The following is a 24,134-nucleotide window of genomic DNA, read 5'->3' as shown; positions in this document are numbered from 1 at the left end:
AACCAGAGTGACCAACGGGGGAGGGATCTGGGGGGCAAAACTGGCACTGAGTGACCAAAACCAGAGTGACCAACGGGGGAGGGATCTGGGGGGCAAAACTGACACTGAGTGACCAAAGGGGGAAATGGGGGAGGGTTCTGGGGGGCAAAACTGGCACTGAGTGACCAAAACCAGAGTGACCAACGGGGGAAATGTGGGAGGGATCTGGGGGGCAAAACTGGCACCGAGTGACCAAAGGGGGAGAAATTGGGGAGGGATCTGGGGGGCAAAACGGGAGGAGGAAAACGGGGGGATGGGGGCCAAACTGGAGGGAAAGGGATCTGAGGAACAAAACAGGAAGAGGAGTTTGGGAAGGGAGGTGGAATTAGGGACATTCCTGAGAGACGGGGACAGAGAGGCAGAAATGAGACAAAGGTTGGAAAAAGGGAAAATGTCTTGTTGGAAAATCTCTGCTGTGCAGAGCTGGGCTGGGACACACCCGAGGGGCCTCAGCTCCTGCCCCCAGGCAGTGCAGGATAAAATTCCCACCCCAGGACAAAAACTGGAGTTCCCAAAGAGGGGAAGGGCCCAGCCTGGCCCTGTCCCTGTCCCCCAAGCCCTGGGAGCTCTGTCAGCCTCCTCATCCTCCCTCCCAACGGATTTGGCTGCCCCAGCTGGTTCCCTTCTCCAGGATCTGGAAAATCTGGGGGGTTACAGCCACAGGACCTGTGAGGGCTCCGGGAAATGGGAATTTTCCTCCTCCTTTGCGAGCTGAAGGGGATGTGCTGGGATGCTGGGACAGACTCCCTGGATAAGGGACAGGGTGGGTGACAGGATCTCTCCAACTGGGATGTTCCCACTTATCCACAGAGGAACTTGGATTAAAATTTAAAAGCAAAAAAACAAAAAAAACAATGAAAACAAAACCTTCAAGTCTTAATTTTCCAGAGGGAAAAAAGAGAGGGAAGAATAAAGCTTCCTGCTCCACTGACAAGAGGAATTTCTCTGGGTTGGTGACACAGAGGTTTCAGAGGTTCCTACGTGGGTATTACTCAGGAATGACAGCTCTGGAATCAGCTCCTGGAAAGGGGATCAGCCCTCCCCATTCCTGCCCTCAACCAGCAGGGAAAACTCTCACAACCAGCCTGGGGGGGTCCCAGAGTCCCCCCAGCATTCAGGGAAAAGGGGGAACACCCACATTCCATTCAAAACAAAATCAGGCTCCAGGAAAACTCGAGATTCTTCCCCAGCTGCCGTGGTGCCAAGCTTCCTTCCAAGTCCAGCTCTGCAATTTTCCTGTTGGAATTGAAGCAAGAGGGAATCAAATGGTTCTTCCAGCCCCTGAGGAGCGCAGGGTTGGCCACAAGTTCTTTTTTTTTTTCCATGGAAAAAGCCAGAAGATTCCAAGTCAATGTTTAAAAATTAAAAATTTTATATATATAGATATATATATATATATATATAAAAATTCATTCTGTTCCCTACTTTTCCAGCTCTCCTCTTACAGTTTGTGATTTGGCAACAGGATCATCCCATGGCAGGAATTCTTCTTTAAGGAGACGGTGAGTGAGCAAAGGTAGTGAAAATACACAGTTCCTCAGCAATTCCCTGATCAAATCCAGGGATCCTCCTGCTCCAAAACAAGGACAAGGATCTCATCTACACGTGATAAAATTCCATGGACAGCGTGGAGCAGGTTTTATCCCAAAAAAAAAACCTGTTGAAACATCAATTTGTGGCAGCACAGAAACCATCAGCTGGAAAACGGATTCATCCAGAATAAAGCTACATGGGTAATATTTTTATGGCTTGTTAATTATCCCGGGGTAACAGGGGGTCACGGGTCACACTGATTTCATTGCACAGTTCACAGGAGAGAGAAGATTCCAAACAAACATGGGAATCTCCACATGGAGCACCCTGGACTGGAGACGCTGTAACAACCCTCCACAAACAGCCAGAATTCCTCCAAAAAGGAGGAAAACGCCGGCTCAGGACACGGATTCTCACTCAAGCATCCTCCAGGATTGTGTTTACAGGGGTAACACTTGGAAGGGTTTCTTCCAGTACTTAAAAATTCCAATAGTTTGTGTTTTATAGAAAAAAGTCACGGCAGAGAACGAAACAAAAACAGTCAAAGCCACCTTAAAAGTTTGGAAGGGCTGTCTGTGATCCAGACAGGAATTCCTCCCAAAGAAATCCGCTTGGGAGCGGCTCTGGGGCCTCGTGGCACTCCAGTCCTGAAGCTTCCAGAACAATCCCAAACCTCCTCCTCCTCCATCCCTCCTTGGAGCTCTGCTTCCAGAGGGTGGGAAGTGTTCAGACAGTTCCTTGAGAAAGAGACTCGGCTGTTTTCCGTGACGTGTGGATACTGCAGAGAACTTTTGTTGCTTCCCCTAAGGCTCGTTTTACTCGGAAAAAGAAGGGAATATGTTCAGCTCTGGGAACTCCTCGTTGTTGTAGTTGGGCCCTTGGTCGCCCAGCATGGTCAGCATGTCCTGTGAGGATGCAAGGAGAGAGTCAGGATCACACTGGGATGTGCCAGGGATGGAAATCTGAGGGAGCTCTGGACTCCCTCTCAGAGGCTTTTCCAACCTCAGCAATTCCATGGCTCCATGACCATGCTGGCAGTTTAGTCACGGGTTTGCTGGAATGGATACCCTGGACCAAACTGGTCTGGTCCCTTTCCCAAGGGAACACAGGGTCTGTGTCCAAATTTAGGGACAGCAGCACATTTAAGCTCTGCTGGGAAAGCTGGGTGAGATGATTATGAATTCTCAGGAATTATCTTAATTTCATTGGACTGTAGGGGTTTTTTTATTAATTATAAGGGTTAATCCAAGTGGAATTTCACACTGATCCTGCAACAGACCAAGACACAAAGCCAGTCCTGCCCTCTCTACTCCCAACCCCATCAGGTTATCCGGGAGTTTGGGACCTGCCCAGCTGATCTGAACCAGAGGGACGAGCTCTGGGAGGTTAAAAAGCTCCATCTTACTGGGAAGACCTCAGGCTGGCTGGGCTGGGGCTGCTGCAGGTTCTGCTCCCCGGATCCTGGGCCGTGGTGCTGTCCCTGCCACTGGGGCCACATCCCCACGGCGTCGGCGGCGCGGGGCTGGAACGGGGCCGGGGTCTGTGTGGCCTCGGCGCCTGCTGGGAGAGAACACAGCAGTGAGTGATTCCTGCCTCGGGAATGCAGCTTCCCCAAAGCTCCAGTGGGAATGGGAAGGGCAGGGCTCTGTTTGGGGCTGCTGTTGGTGACAGGACAGGGTCACCTCCAGGAATTCCTGCCGCAGGAATTCAGGTGTTTGCTATGGGATAGAGGAAAGAGGCTCCCAGAGGGGTTTGTTTCCTCCTGGTCAGCCTTTAAATTCATCTGCTGGGATGACCCCAGATTATTCTGAGCTGGAAGGGATCCACAAGGACCCCCAAGCCCAGCTCTGTGGCTGGAGGATGACTGAAGGTGATCACTGCCAGTCAAAGTGTGGCTCCAACTGTGCTCCCCACACCCAGCCACTCCCCAAACCCACAAGAAATTAGAGAGCACATCCCCCCACAGCTGGACGCTGCCAGGGGTGTTTCCCCCCCAGGTCCCACTCACTGAAGCCTGTGCCACGGCTGGCCAGGGCCGGGTACGGCGCCGTGGTGGGAGAGGCCGTGGATCCCGGCGCTGCCATGGAGCCGAAGGAGGACGGCGTGCCCTGGAATGTCCCCATGCCGAAGGAGGGAGCTCGGGTCTTCACTGTCTGGGATGCCACTTGCTGTAAGAGAGGAAAAACACGGGAGAGGAAGAGGAGGCCTGGATCCACCCCGACCCTGAGCTCAGGGAGTGCTGCTGGATCAGCCCCGAGGAGGAAGCACGGACACAGCGCCGGAGAGCGAAGCAGGACGGTTCCCCACGGACAGCAGGGTCTGGAAGGCAGCGGGGACCCGGGGCCTGCAGCTGGGGGTTCGGGCTGTGCTACCTGGGGTGTGAACACCGGCCGTGTCCCTGCAGCCCAGGAGGTCCCGCTGACCTGAGCTGGGGTGGAGTGCCGGGAAATCTGGGATAGGATCCGGCCGGCGGGCGAGGGCTGCTGCTGGATGATGTTCACTGCAGGGACCATGCTGCTGCTCCTGGAATGGAAAAGGGGGCTGAGGCCACAGAACAGCACAGAAGAGGCACCAAACCCTTCTGCTCAAGGTATTGGTGGAGGGAAATGAGCCCAGCAATTGGGGTAACTCTGCCCGTCTGGGAAGGGTGCAGGGGTCATCCCTGGAGTGTCCCCAGAATTGTGGATGTGGCTCCTGGGGACAGGGGTTAGTGTGAGCCCAGGCTAACAGTCAGATTTGATCTTAGAGGGCACTTTCAACCTAAAGGACTCCATGGTTCTACAGTGGGAAACACCTGAGAGGAGCTGTGGGCATCCAGGTGCTGGGCATGTCCAGGCACAGCAGAGGAAAGGGAGGGAATGGGGGCAGGAGCTGGGCAGGTGAAGCCCCACCTGAAGTTCTCAGCGGGCCGTGCAGCAGTGAAGGTGTTTCCCTGGGCGAAGAGGGGCGGGTTGGCTGGCATGGTGCTGGCAGGGATGGCTTTGCTCTCGTCTGTGGAGAGAACAGCAGTCATTTTTGGGCTGGGACATCCCAAGAACAGTTGGAAGAGACGTATGAAGGAAAACTCCTTTGTTCCTTCTCCAGACACAGACTCCAGAATATTTTGCTGAACCCTGTTTAATTTGATTTCCTCTCCATTTTCTACCAAACTCCCACGAAGTTCCCTGGGTCAGAGCGTGCACTGAAGGCTGGAGCAGGGAGAGGTGTGGAAGGGGAGCACAGGGGAGCAGAGCCCTGCTGCTGACCCACCTGTGCTGATGCCAGGGAAGATCTCCCCGAAGCGAGGGTCGCGCTCCTGGCTGAACAGGCTCTCGGCCTTCTCCAGGGGCTTGCTGTGCTCGGGGCCAGCAGCGCTCACGGGCTGGACGGGCACCTGGGGGTGGGACACGGCAGCTTGGCACACCTTGGCACAGGGCAGGTGAGAATCCTGGGGTTCTGGTGTGCTTCTCTGGGACAGCAGGGCCATGCAGGATGGTCACTCACACCCCTGCAACCTGCTCTGGTGGGAAGTGTCCCTGCCCACGGCAGGAGGTGGAAGTGGATGGGCTTTAAGGTTTCTTCCAACCTGAATTATTTAATGATTTTGTAATTCCACACGATCAATACTGGAATTGAGCAACACCTAAGGCAGAAACACCTTGCCCTCAAACCTCACCTAAACCTGTGCCACCACCTTTAACCCTCCAGCAAAAGGGTGGCTTCAGCAGCGCAGGACAACAAACAGGGAGTGCCCAAATCCCTCTCACCTGTGAGTGCTCGTACCCAGCCAAGCTCTCCCTTCCTGGGCCCACTTCCAGCTCTGCCTGGGGTGGCTGCTGCTGCCTAAAATAGAAAGTGTCTGCAACAGGCTGCTAAAGATAATTCCCAAGGGAACAGCTCTGGGTGGTTACACCAGGGATTCGTCAGCCGGGAGCTGAGGGGAATTTGGGAATGAAGGGTGTGTGAAATGGGGAAAGGAGCTGAGCTCCTCCTGACCTTGAAGGCAGCGGGGCTGTGCCCATGTCCAGGGGGAGGCTGACGCTCTGCCCCAGCTGGGGCCTTGGCATGGAGTTTGCCAGGGCAGGCCGGGACTCCTGGCTCGAGTTCCTTCAAGGCAAACACAGAAAAAAGAGATTTTAAAGTCACAACTGGTAGCAAAGCTGGGTCTTGCCTGCAGCAGGACGTGGCTGCCTGGGACAAGATGCAAAACCCCGTTTGGGTGAAGGGGTTTTTGAGTTTCCACTTGGCTTCCTTGATGCTCAGATGTGGGGGCTTGGCCTCCCCCCTGCACACCTCAAACACAGCCACACAGACACTGCTGCTCTGCTCTCAGCTTCCACAGGGATTTTAGGATTCTGGATGTGGGAATGGCTGTGTGTGGAACAAAGGAGTTCAAAGAGAGAGCTCTGACATGGGGCAGGAAATCAGGCCTGCAGCAGATTTCAGCCCTGCAGGGAAGCACTGCTACTTTGCCTCGTAGCAAAAAAAATTCCTGCATTTCCCTTCCCCAGGCAATCCAGCCTTCTGTTTGCCTGCTGGAGCTGCCCCTGCCAAGCCTGCAGCTCCAGATCACAAAAACAATTTCTTGGTCCTTGCAAGGGGTGTGGAACTCCATAATGGAAAGGGAGAGCAGCTCTGACCATCCCCAAAGATGGGACCCCTGGGCTGCCACAGGAATCCACGAACTAAGGCAGATTTCCCTAATTTCAGGCACTTCTGGAGCTGAATTTTGGCAGCTTGTGAAGCCATACAACACAACCAAAGGCACCACAATTCCTGCACTTTGTATCCTGCAGTGCCTGGCCCAGCCCAGCAGACAATGGGAGCTGAGGGGCTCAGGAGATTCCTGGAGAGGGATGGGAAGCTGGTGAGGGGAGAGGCTGATTGCCCAGCCCTGGGCTGCTCTAAGCCCCGTGCAGCACTCACTTGACGTTGGTGTTGGTGCAGATGATGTACTCGATCTCGTCCGAGTAGGGGTTCTGGAAGGTGAACGAGCTGGTTCTCATCCACAGCCACTCCCGGCTCTTGGATCGGAATCGGAACATGACGGACAGAACCTGGCCTTTCAACTTCACCACCTGGAAAAGACAGAACCACACCGCTAGCACCTGATCACAGGTGGGGCACGAGCTCCCCCCCAGACCCCTGTGATGGCCCTTTGCCTCAAACCTGGACCACCACAGCTCAGCCTTCCCAAACTAAATGGCACCTACTCCCTTGGGACAGCTCCTGAAGGATACAGGAGGGGAATCTAAAATCCCCTTTTTGGCTTCACCTCTCTTAGCTCTTTGCACTGGTGAGATGTATGGAAAAGCCTCCAAGAAATGACACACATGCTGTCGCTTCCCATTCCAACGGTTTGGAGCAATGGATATGAGCAGCTGGTTTTTGGAGTCATGAAACCACAGGGGCAGCCTTACCTGCCCTGCCACCAGTCCAAGGCCCTCAGAAATAACAGTAACGACAACAGGGCAAGAAAACCACCTCCACTGCGGGTTCTGCAGCACTGGGCTGGGCCCTAGAGATGAACCAGGGTTTCAGCCAAGTCAAGCAGGCACTTGGGAGCCACATCCCTGGCCCTAAAAGCCAGCTGGACCAGCAGCCAGAGCTGGAGTTAAGACTGGATTCAGGAGTTAAGACATCAGATGCTTCTGTTTCATTTTGCATTTAATGATATGACTAAATCTGCAACTGCTTGCACAGGAGAGTTATCTAAGCTTTGCTTTTCCTCTTGGTTTTCCAGCCAATTTCGCTGCTTTGCAAGCACCAAGACATTCCAGTCGTGGAATGAACTCCAACCTGAATAATTCCACCCTGCATGCACAGGGCAGCCACAGTGTTTTACCTGCTGAAAGCTGTCCCGTAAGAGCTGCTGGTCTTCTGGGTGGCAGAAATCCACAATGTCCTTCCCCAGAAGTTCCTATTTTTCAAGGAGATGTGAGAGATTGAGTCAGTTCATCTGGCAGACAGACTCCATGGTTAATCTGTCTCTGGACAGGTAGTTCCTGCTCCTTCCCCCCACATCCCTGTCACACAACCCAAGCACAAGAGCTGGTGTGCTGTTTTCTAAAAGCAAAGCACAACATCTGTTGATTAATGTTTGATCTTTAACTCAATTTGAGGCAAAAACGGCTTTAATTGACATTTGACACAACCCAGAGACACCCAGCCTTGCCATGATCAAAGCACTTGGAAAAACACATGGAAAAGCAACCAGTGGAGAAGGAACACATGTCTGGGTGAGGGCCTGGGCATGGTTTATCAGCTCTGATGGACAGTAGAAGGAAAGGCAAGTTTAAAGAGCTCTTTTCTCAAAAAGCTGCTCACCTGGGGCTGGTAACCCACGGTGGCCACGCAGCGGTGGTCGATGAAGGTGAAGATTCCCTCGGTGTTGTGCCTGGAGATGAACTCTGTGGGCTGGCACACATTGTTCATGTCTGTGCAGTTGGGGGAGCTGGTCACCTGCCAGGAGCACAGGGAGAGTCACCACCCTCCTCTGGCTCTGAGCTGGGGTTTGGGGTGAGCAGGGAACGTTTTCAGATGGAACAGTTTAAATCTGGGGACTCCCAGGACAAGGCAGTGCTGGAGAAGGGGAACAGGGCACTCACCTGGAGCCTGCCAATGGCCACCAGGCAGAACTTGCTGCCCTGGCCAGCGTCGGGGTCATCGTCAGGCAGGGAAACACCTGGGAGGGGAGGGCCAACAATTACAGCAAGGTCAGTACAGGAAAAATGTCTCATTTCAGGGGAATGGACTGCAACACATCTCTCTGCCCTGGTTTGTAACCCTTCCCCATGAAGGGATTTTGAAAATCAAGGTGCCACCCCTCCCTTTTTCCATCAGAAGGAATGAAAATTTTTGAACTTCAGCAAAAGCTGCACATCAGACAGTTCAGTATAATTTTCATCCTCTACAGAGAGAGATCTCTGCTGCTTCACCTTCCAAAATCAGGTCAATCTTAAGATAAGTCACAGATATGTTCACAGAGCACCTCCTGGCACACTCAGCTCCTGGAATGGCCACTCCAGACCGTGTGCTCTCACACCCAGCCCAGCTGAGCACGAGGTGAGTTGTTACCTGCTGGGGGCCAGGCTTTGATGTAGCCCGTGCAGTGCACCACCACGTAGTGAGGCTCTCCATCCTTGGCTGCACCTAAACCATTCCTTGGGGAGAGAAACAGGTTGTGCTGCAGTGGGGAAGGCGAGGCAGGGTGTTTAGCTGTGCTGTGTCTGTGCTGCAGGGATGTGTGCTGTTCATGTGTCGCTCACCTGCAGCGATTCCTCATGAAGCTCAGGCGGTTGACAGCCACCGGATCCACAGAGCTGTTGCCACACCTGCACCAGGGTTAGGAAAGATTTGATCTGGATTATCTTGGGTAAAAGGAATTTCCATCACACAAAGCCCTCGTTCTGCAGAACTCAAGGGAGGTGACACTTGGGCTAAAACTAATTGTTACTTTAAACTGGATCTTCTACAGAACAGGGCAGACAAAAATCTCAAGGACTTGACTGCAGGGAAAGCTCAGCCATGTTCTAGCATGTCTATATCATCAAAATGAGCCCCAAAAAAGCTGAATTAAAAGCATGGAAGTGCCAGGGTTAGGGAGCAAGCCCAGCTTTAGGCTCAGGGAATTCCCTCCTACCTCATTCGGCAGATGAAGGATCTCCGGGAGCCCATGCACATCCTCATGGACTGCTGCCCTTCCTTCTTCACAGTCCCCGTCTTCAAATCCAGGATACGACCTACAACAAAAGAAACAAAAAGGAGATGCTGCAGCACTGGGAGTCCTTCCAGCAAGCCAGGTGTGGCACCAGGTAACGTACTGGGAACTGGCAGGACACGAGTGTCACCGGTGGTACCTTTGGGTGCGCTCTCGGGGGGGGCTGCAGCATCCTTGGTGGAAAGGCACCAGGGCTTGGTTCCCTCTACAAAGGGAAGGGTTTACTCCAAGTCCTCCGCAGGCTGTGCCACCTGCCAGCCCCCGGCGCCCCTGCCCGGGCTCTGTACCTGTCAGGGCGTTCTCGGAGGTGCAGAGCTGCTCCCGCAGCTTGCCCACGTCGTCGGGGTGCACCTGCTCGTACAGGGTGCTGCCGAACCACTCGGACTGCGGCTGGTTCAGCACCGGCGTCACCGAGTCCGACACGTACACCACGCGCCCCGTCTCGCACGACACGATGAACAGGAAGCCGTCAGCTGCCTCCAGGATCAGGTGTTTGAGCTCCTGCGCACACACAGACACCTCTCAGCTCCACTGCCACAACACACCCCTGGATTTGGAATTTCTCCCCCCACCCATCATTAAATTTTTATTAAATTTCCCCCTCTGATTGCTCCAATTCCCACAAAGCAGCATCAGGCCAAGACCAGAAGGCTTCACCGTGGCCTTCCAGGACCTTAACAAAAAGAGGGATTTTTTACACAGGCAGAGACCTGGTCGGTGAGGAAGGAGGGTTTGTAGGTGCCGTCCGTGGAGGTGTTGCCGGTGCCACGCAGGGACTTCATGTGGGACACGGCCATGCGCAGGATGGTCAGCTTGTCCGGCTTGCGGGCCAGGGCGCTGCACGTGGGCACCATGTCCGACAGCTCCGTGATGTAGGCTGTCATCTTGTTCCTCCTCCTGCGCTCGATCTCGCTGTGGTTCTCCCTGCCAGAGGCGAGCAGCACAAAGGAGGAAGGTGAAGTTCCCGGGGCGGGGGCTCGGGGGTGTCCCCACGGGTGTGACACACACAGAGATGCATCGGGGCCGTCAGGATTTAGGAGTCAAGCCTCACATGCTGGGCGTGCACAGGGAACACAGTGGGGACAGGGCAAGGAGCAGAGGTTACACCTGGGCCTTCCTCAAAGCCACAGCGGCTCCCTGGGACAGCGAGGAGCTGGGCTCACCTTCCCTGCACCACACAGCCGCTCCTCTGCCCCAAAGTGGGGTCACCTCACTGCAGGTGAGCTCAGCGCTGCATGTCTGAGGCTGGCTGGGATCAGCTGCACCACCAGACCCACCAGGGCTGCAGCTAAACCTTGGGCACCTGCTCTTCTGGGCTACAGGGAGGTGACTGGGCGAGCTCCAGGGCTCCTTCCAGCCCCAGGCACGCCAGGATTCTGTGTGGCCTCACCTTGCAGGGCTTTGGGAAGGGACACCAAGAGCCCTCTCACTACCACGGCAGGGAAAGCTTCCAAGCTGGTTCCACCTCATTTCTGCACGATCAAGGCCAGGCAGAGCAGGACCAGGCAACACCTGGGTGGTGGCACCGAGCTCTAGAGGCACTGTGGCCATTGCTGCCCCTAAAGAGGCTCTTGGCACCCCTCTGGCTCACATCCCATCAGTCCCACAGACCACAACCTGGCTCTTTTATCCAGGAGACAAAATTTAGCTGGGTTCCTAGGGTGGGTGTTCCAAAACAGAGCTCAAAAGCCAGGTTTCCTACACAGAAGAATGGATCAGGTGCAAGGAAGCACGTGGTGGGAAGTGAAATGAGATGGAAGTGCTGGAAGCAGCAAGGAGAGGCAGGTGAATAAAAGGATAAATACAAAAATGGAGCATTCATCACTGCAAGGTGTGTGCAGACATTCAGCGACCTCACCTCTGAGTCAGGCAGCTTCTCTAAACTCACAAGCTCAGGTGTGAAAAACAAAAATCCCTCAACTATAAAAGCTACTGGAGAATCAGCAGACATTCACACTCCACCTGCCCACTGTCCCCCTGCCATGAGATGGGAGGACTGGGATTGAGAAGGCTCCAAGGAGCCCAGGGAGCCTGCCCAGTGCTGCAGAGGGACTGGGGACAAGGCCTGAGGGACAGAGCAAGGGGGAACGGCTCTCCACTGACACAGGGCAGGGCTGGATGGGATTTTGGGAAGGAATCGTCCCCTGTGAGGGTGGGGAGCCCCTGGCAGAGGCTGCACAGGGATGCTGTGACTGCCCCTGGGTCCCTGGAAGTGTTCAAGGCTGGACTGGACGGGGCTTGGAGCAGCCTGGGATAGAGGAGGGCCATGAATGAGATGAGCCCCTCCAACCCAAACCACTCCATGGTTTCTGGAATGTTCTTTACTTCCCGATCTCTCAAACACTCCAGCACAGCTCAGTGCAGCCAGCAAAGGCACCCTGGGGGCCAGGTTTTGGTTTAAGGACAAATCTGCCCCAAACTGGCCTGATCTGCACAGTGGAAAACAAAGGGCAGAGGGGCTCAGGCTGCTGCAGGTGGGCACAGGTGACAAATCCCCTGCAGTGGGCACAGGTGACAAATCCCCTGCAGTGGGCACAGGTGACAAATCCCCTAAACTTGGGCACAGGTGACAAATCCCCTGCACAGGTGACAAATGCCCTAAACTTGGGCACAGGTGACAAATCCCCTGCACAGGTGGGCACAGGTGACAAATCCCCTGCAGTGGGCACAGGTGACAAATCCCCTGCACAGGTGGGCACAGGTGACAAATGCCCTGCAGTGGGCACAGGTGACAAATGCCCTAAACTTGGGCACAGGTGACAAATGCCCTGCAGTGGGCATAGCTGACAAATGCCCTGCAGGTGTGCACAGGTGACAAATCCCCTGCACAGGTGACAAATCCCCTAAACTTGGGCACAGGTGACAAATCCCCTGCAGGTGTGCACAGGTGACAAATGCCCTAAACTTGGGTACAGGTGACAAATGCCCTGCAGTGTGCACAGGTGACAAATCCCCTGCAGTGGGCACAGGTGACAAATCCCCTGCACATGGGCACAGGTGACAAATCCCCTGCAGTGGGCACAGGTGACAAAGCCCCTGCAGCGTGCACAGGTGACAAATCCCCTGCAGGTGGGCACAGGTGACAAATCCCCTGCAGTGGGCACAGGTGACAAATCCCCTGCAGGTGGGCACAGGTGACAAATCCCCTAAATGTGTGCACAGGTGACAAATCCCCTGCAGATGGGCACAGGTGACAAATCCCCTAAACTTGGGCACAGGTGACAAATGCCCTGCAGTGGGCACAGGTGACAAATCCCCTGCAGATGGGCACAGGTGACAAATCCCCTAAACTTGGGCACAGGTGACAAATGCCCTGCAGTGTGCACAGGTGACAAATCCCCTGCAGTGGGCACAGGTGACAAATCCCCTGCACATGGGCACAGGTGACAAATCCTCTGCAGTGTGCACAGGTGACAAAGCCCCTGCAGCGTGCACAGGTGACAAATCCCCTGCAGGTGGGCACAGGTGACAAATCCCCTGCAGTGGGCACAGGTGACAAATCCCCTGCAGGTGGGCACAGGTGACAAATCCCCTGCAGTGGGCACAGGTGACAAATCCCCTGCAGGTGGGCACAGGTGACAAATCCCCTGCAGTGGGCACAGGTGACAAATCCCCTAAACTTGGGCACAGGTGACAAATCCCCTGCAGTGGGCACAGGTGACAAATGCCCTAAACGTGGGCACAGGTGACAAATCCCCTGCACAGGTGTGCACAGGTGACAAATGCCCTGCACAGGTGTCCTCAGGGCCCTTCCTGGTGCAGCACTCCAGGTGGCTGCTCTGGTAATTTCAGGCACAGCCTCTCATTAATCACTTATAGAAACTCAGGGAAAATGAAATCCTGTTTCCAGTGGCACCACCTTTCCTGGAAGGAAAACACCTGAGCCAACACACCTTTTCCTGCCTGTTCTGAGCCCTACAGCATTCCCAGGACACAAAACCTTCCCAGATGGACAACCTGGCACCCTGACCTGGACAAGAACTGTGTTCAGCACAGCTTAGCAAAAGCAGGAGCCCAACCCTGTGGCCTTGGTAAATAAATCCTGTGTTCCCTAAAAATCATCCTTCCAAGGATGAGGTGTGCCTTTCCTCAGTGCCTTTCCCCTCCTAATCCCAATTCCATTTCCAGCAGTCTGTCAAATCCTCTGCAGCAGATGAGGGAAGGAGGGACAAAAAGAGAAGGGATGCCTAGAGAAACATCAAGGAAAGGAAAAACTCTGCTTGTCCATGCTTGAAATCTCCATTCTCCTACCTGGCAAGTCTCTCCTTATCCGCTGAACTCTGCTCATCATCAGACCTAAAAATAAAATCAGCCAGCTAAGCTAAAAATGGAAAAAAAAGTTGAAAAAAATGGAAAAAAAAATGGAAAAGATGGACTAGGAAACCCAGGCTAGGACAGGTCTGTTTTGCAGAGGAGCAATTCCATAAAATAAAACAGTCATCAGTTTGCAACATCCCACATTAAACTGGTGCCTGATGTGTTGGAGTTTGAAAACACTTTCTGAGATGCTGACCTAGTTCTCGTTTGCTTATTTCTAAAATTAGAAGTATTCTGATATTTCTAACATACTTTTGATTTGCTTGACTTCAGAAGGACTCAAACCACTTAAAAAGCTGGAGAATCCCAGCGTGGAATCCCCATTTTCCTTTGGCAGGTAGCAGCAGGACAGTGACCCCCAAATGCTGGGGCCAGAGGGACATTGATGGGCTGGAGCGTGTCCAGAGAAGGGAACAGAGCTTCAAACAGAAATAGAAATATTGTGGGTTCAATCCCAACACTCAGAGATACTGTCAGACACCAAAAACTGATCCAAGCACTCCCTACAATCTCCAGAAAACCCCCAGATTTGCAGAGCTGTGCAATTCCCCACAAAACACACAGATCTCGTGTGCCAGGAAACCCTGCTCAAGGAAAACTTGTGTAAGCAGGAACCTTGAACCTCTGCAAATTTCCTGAGCAGGAGAAAAGAGTGAGAGTCCAAGGCCAGAGCTGAAAGGAATGGTGAGAAAGAGGAATGTCATTGTCACACTCGATGAACTGGTCTGTGTGGATCCCTTCAGGTGAGAGGCTGCTGCAGGATCCCTCTCACATTTTTTTTTTGGCACAGAAAGCTTTAAAATCATCAAATCCTTACCTGGCAAATCTCTCTTTATCGTTTGGCATCGGGTCATCATCACATCTAGGAGAAGGGGGAGAGGTTAAAGTGTTTACACTTCCTTCTTTCCCAAAAAAACATTGAGAAAACAAGGTCTGACACCCACAAAAAACGCCTGGGGATGAAAATGCCACCCTGGGTGTGGGTGGGCAGTGCAGGACAATCCCCTGAGCACCCAAACACCAGGGGTGAACCATTCCCATCTCCTCCAGGGGTTTTCCCACAGCACATTCCAATCAGGGATGCTGGGATCACACTCAGTTTAATCCCACACCAACAAACAGATTAAACTGCACTCAGAAGATACAGCCAGCCCAAATCAGGAGCTCCATCCAAGAGTTTCTCCTGGTAAATCCCACATTGATCATCCTCAAACCACTGCACAGCCATCCCTAAAGCAGGGGAGCGCAGGGAATTCCTGGAGTTATTCAATCCTAAACCATGGGGTGAGGCTACAAATGAATGACACGAGATATTCCAACTCCTCTGTGCTCCATATGGATCACCAGGAGACCCTCACAGCTCCTCAGGAATGCCTCTGGAACTGGAGCATCCTTACACCAGATGAGGATTAATTAACAAGGTCTGAGGCAGTGACAAAAGCCACAGAGATGGAGAATATTGCTGACTGGGAGAAAGGGCAGAGTCTGAGGAACTGGAGCAATTCCCATCACTTCCAGGGAGGAAAAGCCACAGGAGCAGACAGATCCTGCTCCAGGGAAAGCACAGACACAGCTGGACCACAGGACAGAAACTTGTGGATGCCAGGTTCTCCCTCACCTGAGGAATTTACTGTTCCCTTCTCCATCATCATCAAAATCGAGCCTGAAAAACAGGAAAAAAGGTAACTGTTGACCAAGTGGCTTCTCCTTTAAATTGGTTTTGTGTCTGTTCCCATGGATGTAAATTATTCCTGACAGGAAAAATTAATTAATCCCAATGCAGTTTAGTGATCTTAATGTGAAACAACCAACAAAGTTGGAAAGGGTTTTCTTTCAGGTGTCTATCAGGAGCAGAGCAAGAAAAAACAGTTCCAAAGGAAGAAAATCCACTGGGATCATCCCAACCTTCTGTTCCAAAAGCCTGGATCCCCTGGGAGAACCAGGCACCATCAGCAGCCCACAGATGGAGCATTCCCAGCTCAAAGGCCTGGACTGGCTGCATTTAAAATTTTAAAAAAGGAAAAAAGGAGGGTAAAAATCTTCCTGGAGCTGAAGTTCAGTTTGTGAAGTGTGTGCTCACACAGGGGCAAACCCCTTTTCAGCTTTCCTCCTGGGATGGAGCACGGGAGGAGCTGCAGGGGAGTGGGAACAGCACCAAATGGAGTGACTGGGAGGGGCACAGAGACAGATTTGAGTTTGATTGAAAATTACAAGGCAATTTCTCCTGCCAGAAATCTGGGAACAGCCACTCAACTCCCTTTGAAATGGCAGAGGCATTTTTAGCAAACAAAAAGCCTCCCACGAGCACACTGTGGCTTCCCCCAGCCCTCCCAGAGCTGTAAAGGTTGGAGGGAGTCCCCCAAATACAGATTCCTGCAGCAGCTCCTGTGCTGATCTCAATCCTTGGTGTGCATCTGCTCCTTGTAGAGGTGCAAACCTTTTAATGAATCCCCTCTGAATGTTTTAACCCCCTCTTCAAAGGGGAGACACAACCACAGAGAGAAAGGACCGGACAGAGCCCACCTGAAGGAACCAGGAGCCCCTCCCGAGGCTGGGGGCTCTTTCTGGAGAACAAAACCTCCTCAGAAAGGAGAGGAGAGCCCAGCCCCAGCCCTCCCTCCCTCCCTCTGCCCCTCACTCACCCCGGCCGTCTCTTGCTGGGCCTCTGAGCTGCGGCTCCTCCGGCCGGGGCTCCCGACCCCGAGCTCCCGGAGCCCACGGCGGCGCCCAGCGAGGACACGTCGGATGCCATCTCTAAACAGGAGTGGGAAAATCAGGGAAATGGGCCAGGGTGACACCCAACCCCCCGTGCATCAGTGGAACAGCTCCCAGCTGCGTGTCAGCCTCTGCAGGGCTGGGGCAGGGTGAGTTTGGGTCCTTCCATCCCAGCGCCGAGCGCTCGCTGCTGCCCCAGCTGCACAGCTCAGGCTGCCAAATCCAGAGATGTGGTCTGGGTTTTGGGGAGAGGAGGAGCCTGCAGGGAGCGGGGAAGGGGCTGAGGCTGCTCGGAGGAGGGAGGAGGAGCAGAGCTGAGAGCTCCCCCGGTGACACCAACCCAATCTGAGACAAAGAGTGAAGCAGAACGCTCACAGAGCTCCTCAAAATCCATCACTGCTCACCTGGCACCGCTGGGCTGCACCAGTACAGACCAGTGGCCACCACAGCACCACTGCTGGCCCTGGAGGAGCGTGAGGTGTCCCAGGTGATCTCCACAGTCCCTTCCACCCAAACCAGTCTGTGATTCCAGCATCCCATTTCCCTGTTTTCCCCTAATCCTGGTTGCTCAGGAGCAGGGCTAACAGCATCTGCAGTTGTTCAGAGTTTGCTCAGTGTGATTTATGCTAAATCTACATCAGAGCCCAACCGACGTTCCCTACGTTCAAACATCTACTGCTCCACATCACAAAATGAGTTTTTAATCCGTTACAAACCATTTCTTCCCGTTTTCCTGAAATAAGTCAGCTCTGTGCTTATTTTAATGGTGGTAGGTTTGTAAATGTTCTGCAAAAGTGGCACAGAACAGCTGCTCCAGGCTGAAAACCTCCACCACAACCCTGCAAACTGAGCCCAGTGCAGTCCCCAAGCCACTTCTGCTTTATCTGGGCACAGGGACCCCAAAGCCACCCAGTCACCCCAAAAACCCCAGTGCTGGGCTTCCCAAACCACCCCAGCAGCACCGAGAGCAGTGTGGGCAGGGAACAGCCACAACTGGGGGCACACACAAGAGCTGAGGTTTCCCTCAGGTTTAATGAATTAGGGAAAAAACGGGCTTTAAGCTGAGCTTGCCAAGTTCCTCTCCACTCCCCAAAGCCAGATTTCAGTCCAGCAATAGTTTAATTTCACTCCCAGAGTTGGATTTTGGTTCATTTACAGCTAAAAGCGGAGCTGTACCATCACCTTCGTGGTGTGCCTGGACCTCACAGCAAACACGCTCCCAAATTTCTGCTATTTCTGCCAAAACTGAACATGTTTTACCCCATTAATGTTCCCAGCCTCTCTGCCTGCCTGGCTTGTTTTGCTCCAAGCAGCTGGCGTTGCTGAGGAAGCTTTTCCTTGCCCATCCATAGGATCTCCCAGGGGTGACTACGGTATGGAACAAGCATCCAGCTCCAGGCTTGGCAGCTGAAGGAGCCAACAACAACAACCCCAACCAGGAGAGGAGTGAGCACAGCCCATCCACACCAGCAAAGCCCCAGGATCCTCTGGAATTCAGAAACACATCTGGAGAGAGGTGGAAACCCTTCCCCATCTCCTTTCTGCTTGGTCTTGGATCACTCTGACGTTGCTGTGCCCCATCCCTTATTCCCAAGGTGACATCCAAGGATTTTGTTCAACAAAATGAAGTTTCAAGTGGGAATAAAGCAGGCCAGGAGGGTTCCTCCTTTTCCCCAGCCATATCTGAACGTGGTGGGAACAGAAGTGAACTTTCTGGAGCACAGAGAATCCCGTTCTTGAGGGGAAGGAATTTCCGCTCTGGGCAGGGGAAGGAAGTGACACCGAGCTGTTCTCTGGACCCGGCTCCAGAGGGGGACACAGGGAATTGCTTCCCAAGACATGGAGATTTCCTGGAGCCCACGGCAGGGCCCTGCATCCCCTGAGGGACCTGATCACACCAGGCTGGAGTCAGCAAGGAGAAACATCTCCTGGCTCAAGTGGAAGCCCAGGACAGACCCTGAGGTTTGGCACCAGGGCCTGGCACTGCTGGGACTGACCCTGAGGGTTGGCACCAGGGCCTGGCACTGCTGGGACAGACCCTGAGGGTTGGCACCAGGGCCTGGCACTGCTGGGACAGACCCTGAGGGTTGGCACCAGGGCCTGGCACTGCTGGGACAGACCCTGAGGGTTGGTACCACGGTCTGGCACTGCTGGGACAGACCCTGAGGGTTGGTACCATGGCCTGGCACTGCTGGGACAGATCTTGGTTTGGCACCACGGCCTGGCACTGCTGGGACAGAACCCAAGGTTTGGCACCTCAGGGTGCCCTGCAGGGAATGGCCACGGCTCTGCCACAGCCTCCCAAAACCAGGGAGATGCGTGGGGAGAGCTCGGGCTTTGCCACCCTTTGGGATTTTTCCAGGAAATGCGCAGGAACACAAAAATCCCTTCCCAGTTTCTGCCCTCCCCAGTCCAAGCAGCACCACCATCCCGAGGTGAATTCCTGGAGTTTTCACTCCACACAATTCCCTGGAAGGCGGCTGGGGATGGGAGGAAGCAGGGGCTGTACAGGGGAGGTTCAGAGAGGGCATTACGGAGAATTCCTTCCCAGAAGGAGGTGCCCAGCCAGGAGTTCCAAGAAATCCCAGGTGGGTTCCCAACATCCTGGCTGGCTCTGCCCTTCCCAGAACCAGCCCCTGCTCCCCTCACCACGGGCTGGATCTAATTAAGGCCAGAGCAGAGGAGCAGGGACGCGTTTGTGAAAATCCCAGCCCCCTGCTCCAGGCTCCCAGCCCAGCTCTCCTGGGAAAGGCTCCGCTGCAACCACTGCCATCCCAACGGGGAAAAACGCTCCAGAATAAAATCACAGCAGATATCCCCAGCTGTGATTTACGGGAGGGGCTGCTGCAGCTCTCAGATACATTTTTATTGTACAAAACTGGTGCTGCAGAAGCTTTAGCATGCTCACGTTTGGAGAGCAAACCTCACAAGATTTGCTTTAAATTCACCCATTTGTGAGCTCCCCAAAAAGTTTGGAGCAGGTCTGGGAGCAGACCTTAAAACTACTCTGCGTTTTACTCACAACTATAAGGCTTTGATATTTCCCCTTTTGTGGCTTTTCATTTACAAAATATCTCAATTTCTCCGCCTGGGGTACATTAAATTGATTTTTTTTAATTAAGGAGGAGGTTTTTAGCTTGTTTGAGTTTCTCATGCAATGCCAGCTCAGCATGTCCATCCCCATGGGAACTTTCTCCAAGAAGAAATATAGAAATTAAGAAAAGAATGTTTATTCCATGGCTAAGGGGTGGCAGTGAAGACATTCTGGATATTTTGGGACATTACCCAGCACTACTGGAGCCCTGAAGTCTGTTTTTTGACATCAAGGAAAACAAGAACCCCATTTATTTGTGAGAATCCTTCAGGATTTATTCTCCTAATAATCTCCATGTTTACTGTTTGTGCATTTCCTCCCCTCTGTGTAAAAGGGCTGAGTGAATATTGGTCACTCTGCCCGCAATTATAAATATTAAACACAGATGTCGAAAATTCTTTCTCTTTTACTCCAGAATTTGAAACTTTCTTATTATGCAAAAAACCACGGAACCCTGAAGACTCCACTTCCACAAAAGTTTGGAAGCACGGTTTAAACCCACGAGCGTCTTCCTTCCTCCTAAACTGCATGGTCTGAGCTCCCAGCGCGCTTTCTCACCATTTAAAAACAACAAAACCTTCCAGGAACGTTAAAATAAAAACCTAGAATCCTTCAGCGGTGTCACTGAACAGTCCTGGATAAACCTGAGTGCATGGCACGACCCTAAAGCCACAGGAGGAGCCACAAAGCACAAACTAAAACAGAGAAAAACCCCAAAACCGCAAATTCTGATCTCGGCCACCGCGCTGTAAATCCATTTCAGCTTCGCAGATTAATCTGGATACCAGCTCATTTCAGAGAAGTTCAGCCAGAAAATTGATAAAATCAGGTATTTAGGGTGGTTTTTTTGGCAAGGATCGGGATCAGCGGTTTCCTGTGCCCAACCTGAGGAACATTGTTCTGCGGGCCCTGCCCGCCCCACAGAGCTCAGACACATTTCTGCACAGCCTTCACACCAGCGCTTGTGGGGAGTTCAGATAACCTCAGTGAAACACAGCTGGAAAAGGGGGCAAAACCCACAAAAGCCGTCAAGGAAAACAAATCCAAAGGAGCGATGATGGAAACCGAGCGCAGGGACCGCAGACCCGGTCTGCACCTCGAGGGTCTCCGGAACCACCGGATCCGAAACACTCGGCCCCAGGTACCCCAAAACCGCAGCCCCGGCTGCTCGGGGAGCACCATCCCACCCCACCACCCCATTTCCCCGCTGCAAGCCCCCCACGGCTGCCCCTCAGCCCCTCCTCAGCCCCTGTCAGGGCCCCTCACGCCCCTTCCAGCCCCTCCAGGGCCCCTTCACGGACTCCTGAGGGTCCCTCTCGCAGCCCCACATGACGGTCCCCACCCCTGAAGGTCGCCCTCAGCCTTCCAGGGCCCCCCGAGACCTCTTGGATCCCCTCAGGCCTCCCTCAGCCCGCACGCATCCCGCCTCAGGGCCCCTCTGCTCCCCTCACAGCCCCACGCACCCCCTCAGCCGCCCATGCCCGCCCTGAGCAGCTCCCCCCGGCCCCTCAGCCCGCTCTCCAGCCCCGCCTGTGCCGGCTTGGCCGGGCTCACCCGCGCTGGCGGCGGTGGCGGCCATGGCGGGGGTCCCGGGCCGCCCCCTCCGCGCTCCGCTCCGCCGATCCAAGATGGCGGCGCAGGAAAACCTCCGCCGGCCTCACAGCCCCGCCGGCTCGGGGGCGGGGCCAGCGCCACGCCGGCCTGCTATTGGTTCAACCGGGGGGCGGAGGGAGGGACAGGGGAGACGCGGCGCTGCTATTGGTCCAAAGGCGGGCTGGGGGCGGGGACAAGCGGAGGGCACGGCCAGGGGGCGGAGCATTGCCGCGTTCGCTCCGCCCCCAGCGAGGAGGGGCGGGGCTATGGTGGGTGGTGCTGATGACGTCACACAACATGGGGATTGGGGTTGGGGTCGGGATTGGGGCGAGTTTGGGGGTCCGAACCTCGGGGAACGAAAATTCGGATCCAGCTGGACATGTCATCAGGGTCTGAACTGAGATTGGGACTGGAACAGCTGCTTGAGTCAGGACTGGGCTTTGGGGCCACCAACAGCACCCCAAAACTCATCGTTCGCCGAAAAATCTCTGGGAAATCCCTACAGCCCAACTCATGGGGTGTCAGAGTTTCACTGTCTTCTCAAAGCAATCCTTTTTTCTCTCAGAAGGAGATAATAAAGAAACTTGAAGGAGATTTCTGTCATATTTTGGGTTTCCGTGGGGCTGGCTTGCAAGATCTAAACGGGCAGCTCGGTTCAATGCGTTTTCCAAGAGTTTTTTCCAGTCTATTCCAATATAAGCAAAGAACTACCTTGAAATCCTCTCCAGGCTTTTGGATTTTGGGGGTAAATCCTCTTGAACGCTCCCCAAATCGCCCCACGTCACCAGGAATACCTGTGAAGGGACCAGAGCCCTCTCCCAGCGGGAGAAGGGGGTGCGGGGTGGGAATTTAATCCCCGGGGCTGTGTCTGAAAGGTGATGCCGGCACATTCCTGCAGAATTCATGAAGGGCCGGAGCCGGTGGGGCCGGGACAGACACCCAGCGCTGGCCGCAGGGAGGTAAGGAAGGAGCAGAGGGGACTCAGGGCCGCGTTTTCCCATTTTCTTGTGCGTTTTTCACCCCTCAGCCCCATGAATCCCCCCCGTTCTGGTCCCTCAGGGATGGCATTGGGAGTTTGGTGGGGGACTGGAGGATCCCTGGAACCTGGAAGAGACACCTGAGTGTCCCTGGAGCTATGTCAGAGACTCCTGAGTGTCCCTGGAGCTGTGACAGAGATACCTGAGTGTCCCTGGAGCCGAGAGACACCCACCTGAGTGTCCCTGGAGCTGTGACAGAGACCCCTGAGTGTCCCTGGAGCCGAGAGACACCCACCTGAGTGTCCCTGGAGCTGTGACAGAGACTCCTGGGTGTCCCTGGAGCTGTGACAGAGATACCTGAGTGTCCCTGGAGCTGTGACAGAAACTCCTGAGTGTCCCTGGAGCTGTGACAGAGACCCCTGAGTGTCCCTGGAGCTGTGACAGAGACTCCTGGGTGTCCCTGGAGCTGTGACAGAGACCCCTGGGTGTCCCTGGAGCTGTGACAGAAACTCCTGAGTGTCCCTGGAGCTGTGACAGAGATACCTGAGTGTCCCTGGAGCCGAAAGACACCCACCTGAGTGTCCCTGGAGCTGTGACAGAGCCCCCTGAGTGTCCCTGGAGCTGTGACAGAGACCCCTGAGTGTCCCTGGAGCCAAGGAACACTCACCTGAGTGTCCCTGGAGCTGTGACAGAGACCCCTGGGTGTCCCTGGAGCTGTGACAGAAACTCCTGAGTGTCCCTGGAGCTGTGACAGAGACCCCTGAGTGTCCCTGGAGCTGTGACAGAGACTCCTGATTGTCCCTGGAGCTGAGGGACACCCACCTGAGTGTCCCTGGAGCTGTGACAGAGACCCCTGGGTGTCCCTGGAGCTGTGACAGAAACTCCTGAGTGTCCCTGGAGCTGTGACAGAGACCCCTGAGTGTCCCTGGAGCTGTGACAGAGACTCCTGATTGTCCCTGGAGCTGAGGGACACCCACCTGAGTGTCCCTGGAGCTGTGACAGAGACCCCTGAGTGTCCTGGAGCTGTGACAGAGACCTCTGAGTGTCCCTGGAGCTGTGACAGAGACCCCTGAGTGTCCCTGGAGCCGAGGAACACTCACCTGAGTGTCCCTGGAGCTGTGACAGAGACCCCTGGGTGTCCCTGGAGCTGTGACAGAAACTCCTGAGTGTCCCTGGAGCCGAGGGACACCCACCTGAGTGTCCCTGGAGCTGTGACAGAAACACCTGAGTGTCCCTGGAGCTGTGTCAGAGACTCCTGAGTGTCCCTGGAGCTGTGACAGAGATACCTGAGTGTCCCTGGAGCTGTGACAGAGCCCCCTGGGTGTCCTGGAGCTGTGACAGAGCCCCCTGGGTGCCCACATGGAGCCCCCCACGGCGCTGCCCGCCCTGGACGTGGACAGGGCCGTGGCCACGGCCTTCGTGGTGCTGCTGGGGCTCTTCCTGCTCGCCGTGACCGTGCGCTGCGCCCGCCTCGTGGTGGATCCCTACAGCGCCATCCCCACCTCCACCTGGGAGGAGGAGCCCATCAACTGACCCCTAGACAGGAGCCTGGACCCCCAGAACCACCCAGAACCCCCTAGAACCCACCAGAGCCCCCCAGAACCCCCCAGAACCCATCAGAACGACCCAGAACCACCCAGAGCCCCCCAGAACCACCCAGAGCCCATCAGAGCCTTCCACAGCTCCTCAGAGCCCACCAGAACCCATCAGAACCACCCAGAGCCCCCCAGAACCCCCTAGAAACCACCCAGAACCCCCTAGAAACCACCAGAGCCCATCAGAACCCCCTAGAAACCACAGAGAGCCCACCAGAACCTCCCAGAGCCCCACAGAACCCATCAGAACCACCCAGAGCCCCCCAGAACCCATCAGAACGACCCAGAACCACCCAGAGCCCCCCATAACCCACCAGAACCCATGAGAACCACCCAGAGCCCCCCAGAACCCACCCAGAGCCCCCCAGAACCCATCAGAGCCCCCCAGAACCCCACAGCACCACCCAAAGCCCTTCAGAGCTCCTCAGAGCCCACCAGAACCACCCAGAGCCCCCCAGAGGCTCCCAGAGCCCACCAGAACCCATCAGAGCCCCCCAGAACCCCCTAGAACCCCTCAGAGCCCAGCAGAGCCCACCAGAGCCCCCCAGCCCCACCCAGAGCCCCCCAGAACC

At 54.7% G+C, this 24,134-nt stretch overlaps 2 protein-coding genes across 11 annotated transcripts; one reads left to right on the top strand and one right to left on the bottom strand.

The window, feature by feature from the left end:
- Positions 1 to 894: 894 nt before the first annotated feature.
- Positions 895 to 22,157, bottom strand: ARNT (aryl hydrocarbon receptor nuclear translocator). Of its 10 annotated transcripts, none has more exons than XM_033082791.1 (23): positions 20,952 to 22,157; positions 16,231 to 16,342; positions 15,207 to 15,251; positions 14,406 to 14,450; positions 13,523 to 13,567; positions 9,982 to 10,195; positions 9,559 to 9,772; positions 9,411 to 9,476; positions 9,194 to 9,293; positions 8,820 to 8,885; positions 8,629 to 8,714; positions 8,160 to 8,236; positions 7,879 to 8,013; positions 7,397 to 7,471; positions 6,478 to 6,629; positions 5,548 to 5,658; positions 5,319 to 5,394; positions 4,822 to 4,945; positions 4,464 to 4,563; positions 3,945 to 4,095; positions 3,581 to 3,740; positions 2,978 to 3,132; positions 895 to 2,477 (listed from the first exon to the last, which is right to left on the bottom strand). In XM_033082791.1, exons 1-23 carry the CDS (start codon positions 20,974 to 20,976, stop codon positions 2,388 to 2,390), a joined length of 2,424 nt encoding a protein of 807 aa, XP_032938682.1. In that variant the 5' UTR covers positions 20,977 to 22,157; the 3' UTR covers positions 895 to 2,387. The 10 variants fall into 10 exon arrangements, with proteins under 10 accessions (XP_032938682.1, XP_032938684.1, XP_032938678.1 ...); XM_033082793.1 differs by having other exon boundaries at positions 2,978 to 3,129; XM_033082787.1 differs by having other exon boundaries at positions 9,194 to 9,476.
- Positions 22,158 to 23,258: 1,101 nt separating this feature from the next.
- CTXND2 (cortexin domain containing 2) lies at positions 23,259 to 23,525 on the top strand. Its single transcript, XM_033082798.1, has one exon. It carries the CDS (start codon positions 23,327 to 23,329, stop codon positions 23,498 to 23,500), a length of 174 nt encoding a protein of 57 aa, XP_032938689.1. The 5' UTR covers positions 23,259 to 23,326; the 3' UTR covers positions 23,501 to 23,525.
- Positions 23,526 to 24,134: the final 609 nt, after the last annotated feature.

This window comes from Catharus ustulatus, chromosome 30, assembly GCF_009819885.2.
Source record: "Catharus ustulatus isolate bCatUst1 chromosome 30, bCatUst1.pri.v2, whole genome shotgun sequence".
Classification (NCBI taxonomy): Eukaryota; Metazoa; Chordata; class Aves; order Passeriformes; family Turdidae; genus Catharus; species Catharus ustulatus.
The sequence above is the reverse complement of the archived record's forward strand: the minus strand, read 5'-3'. Positions and strand labels throughout refer to the sequence as shown.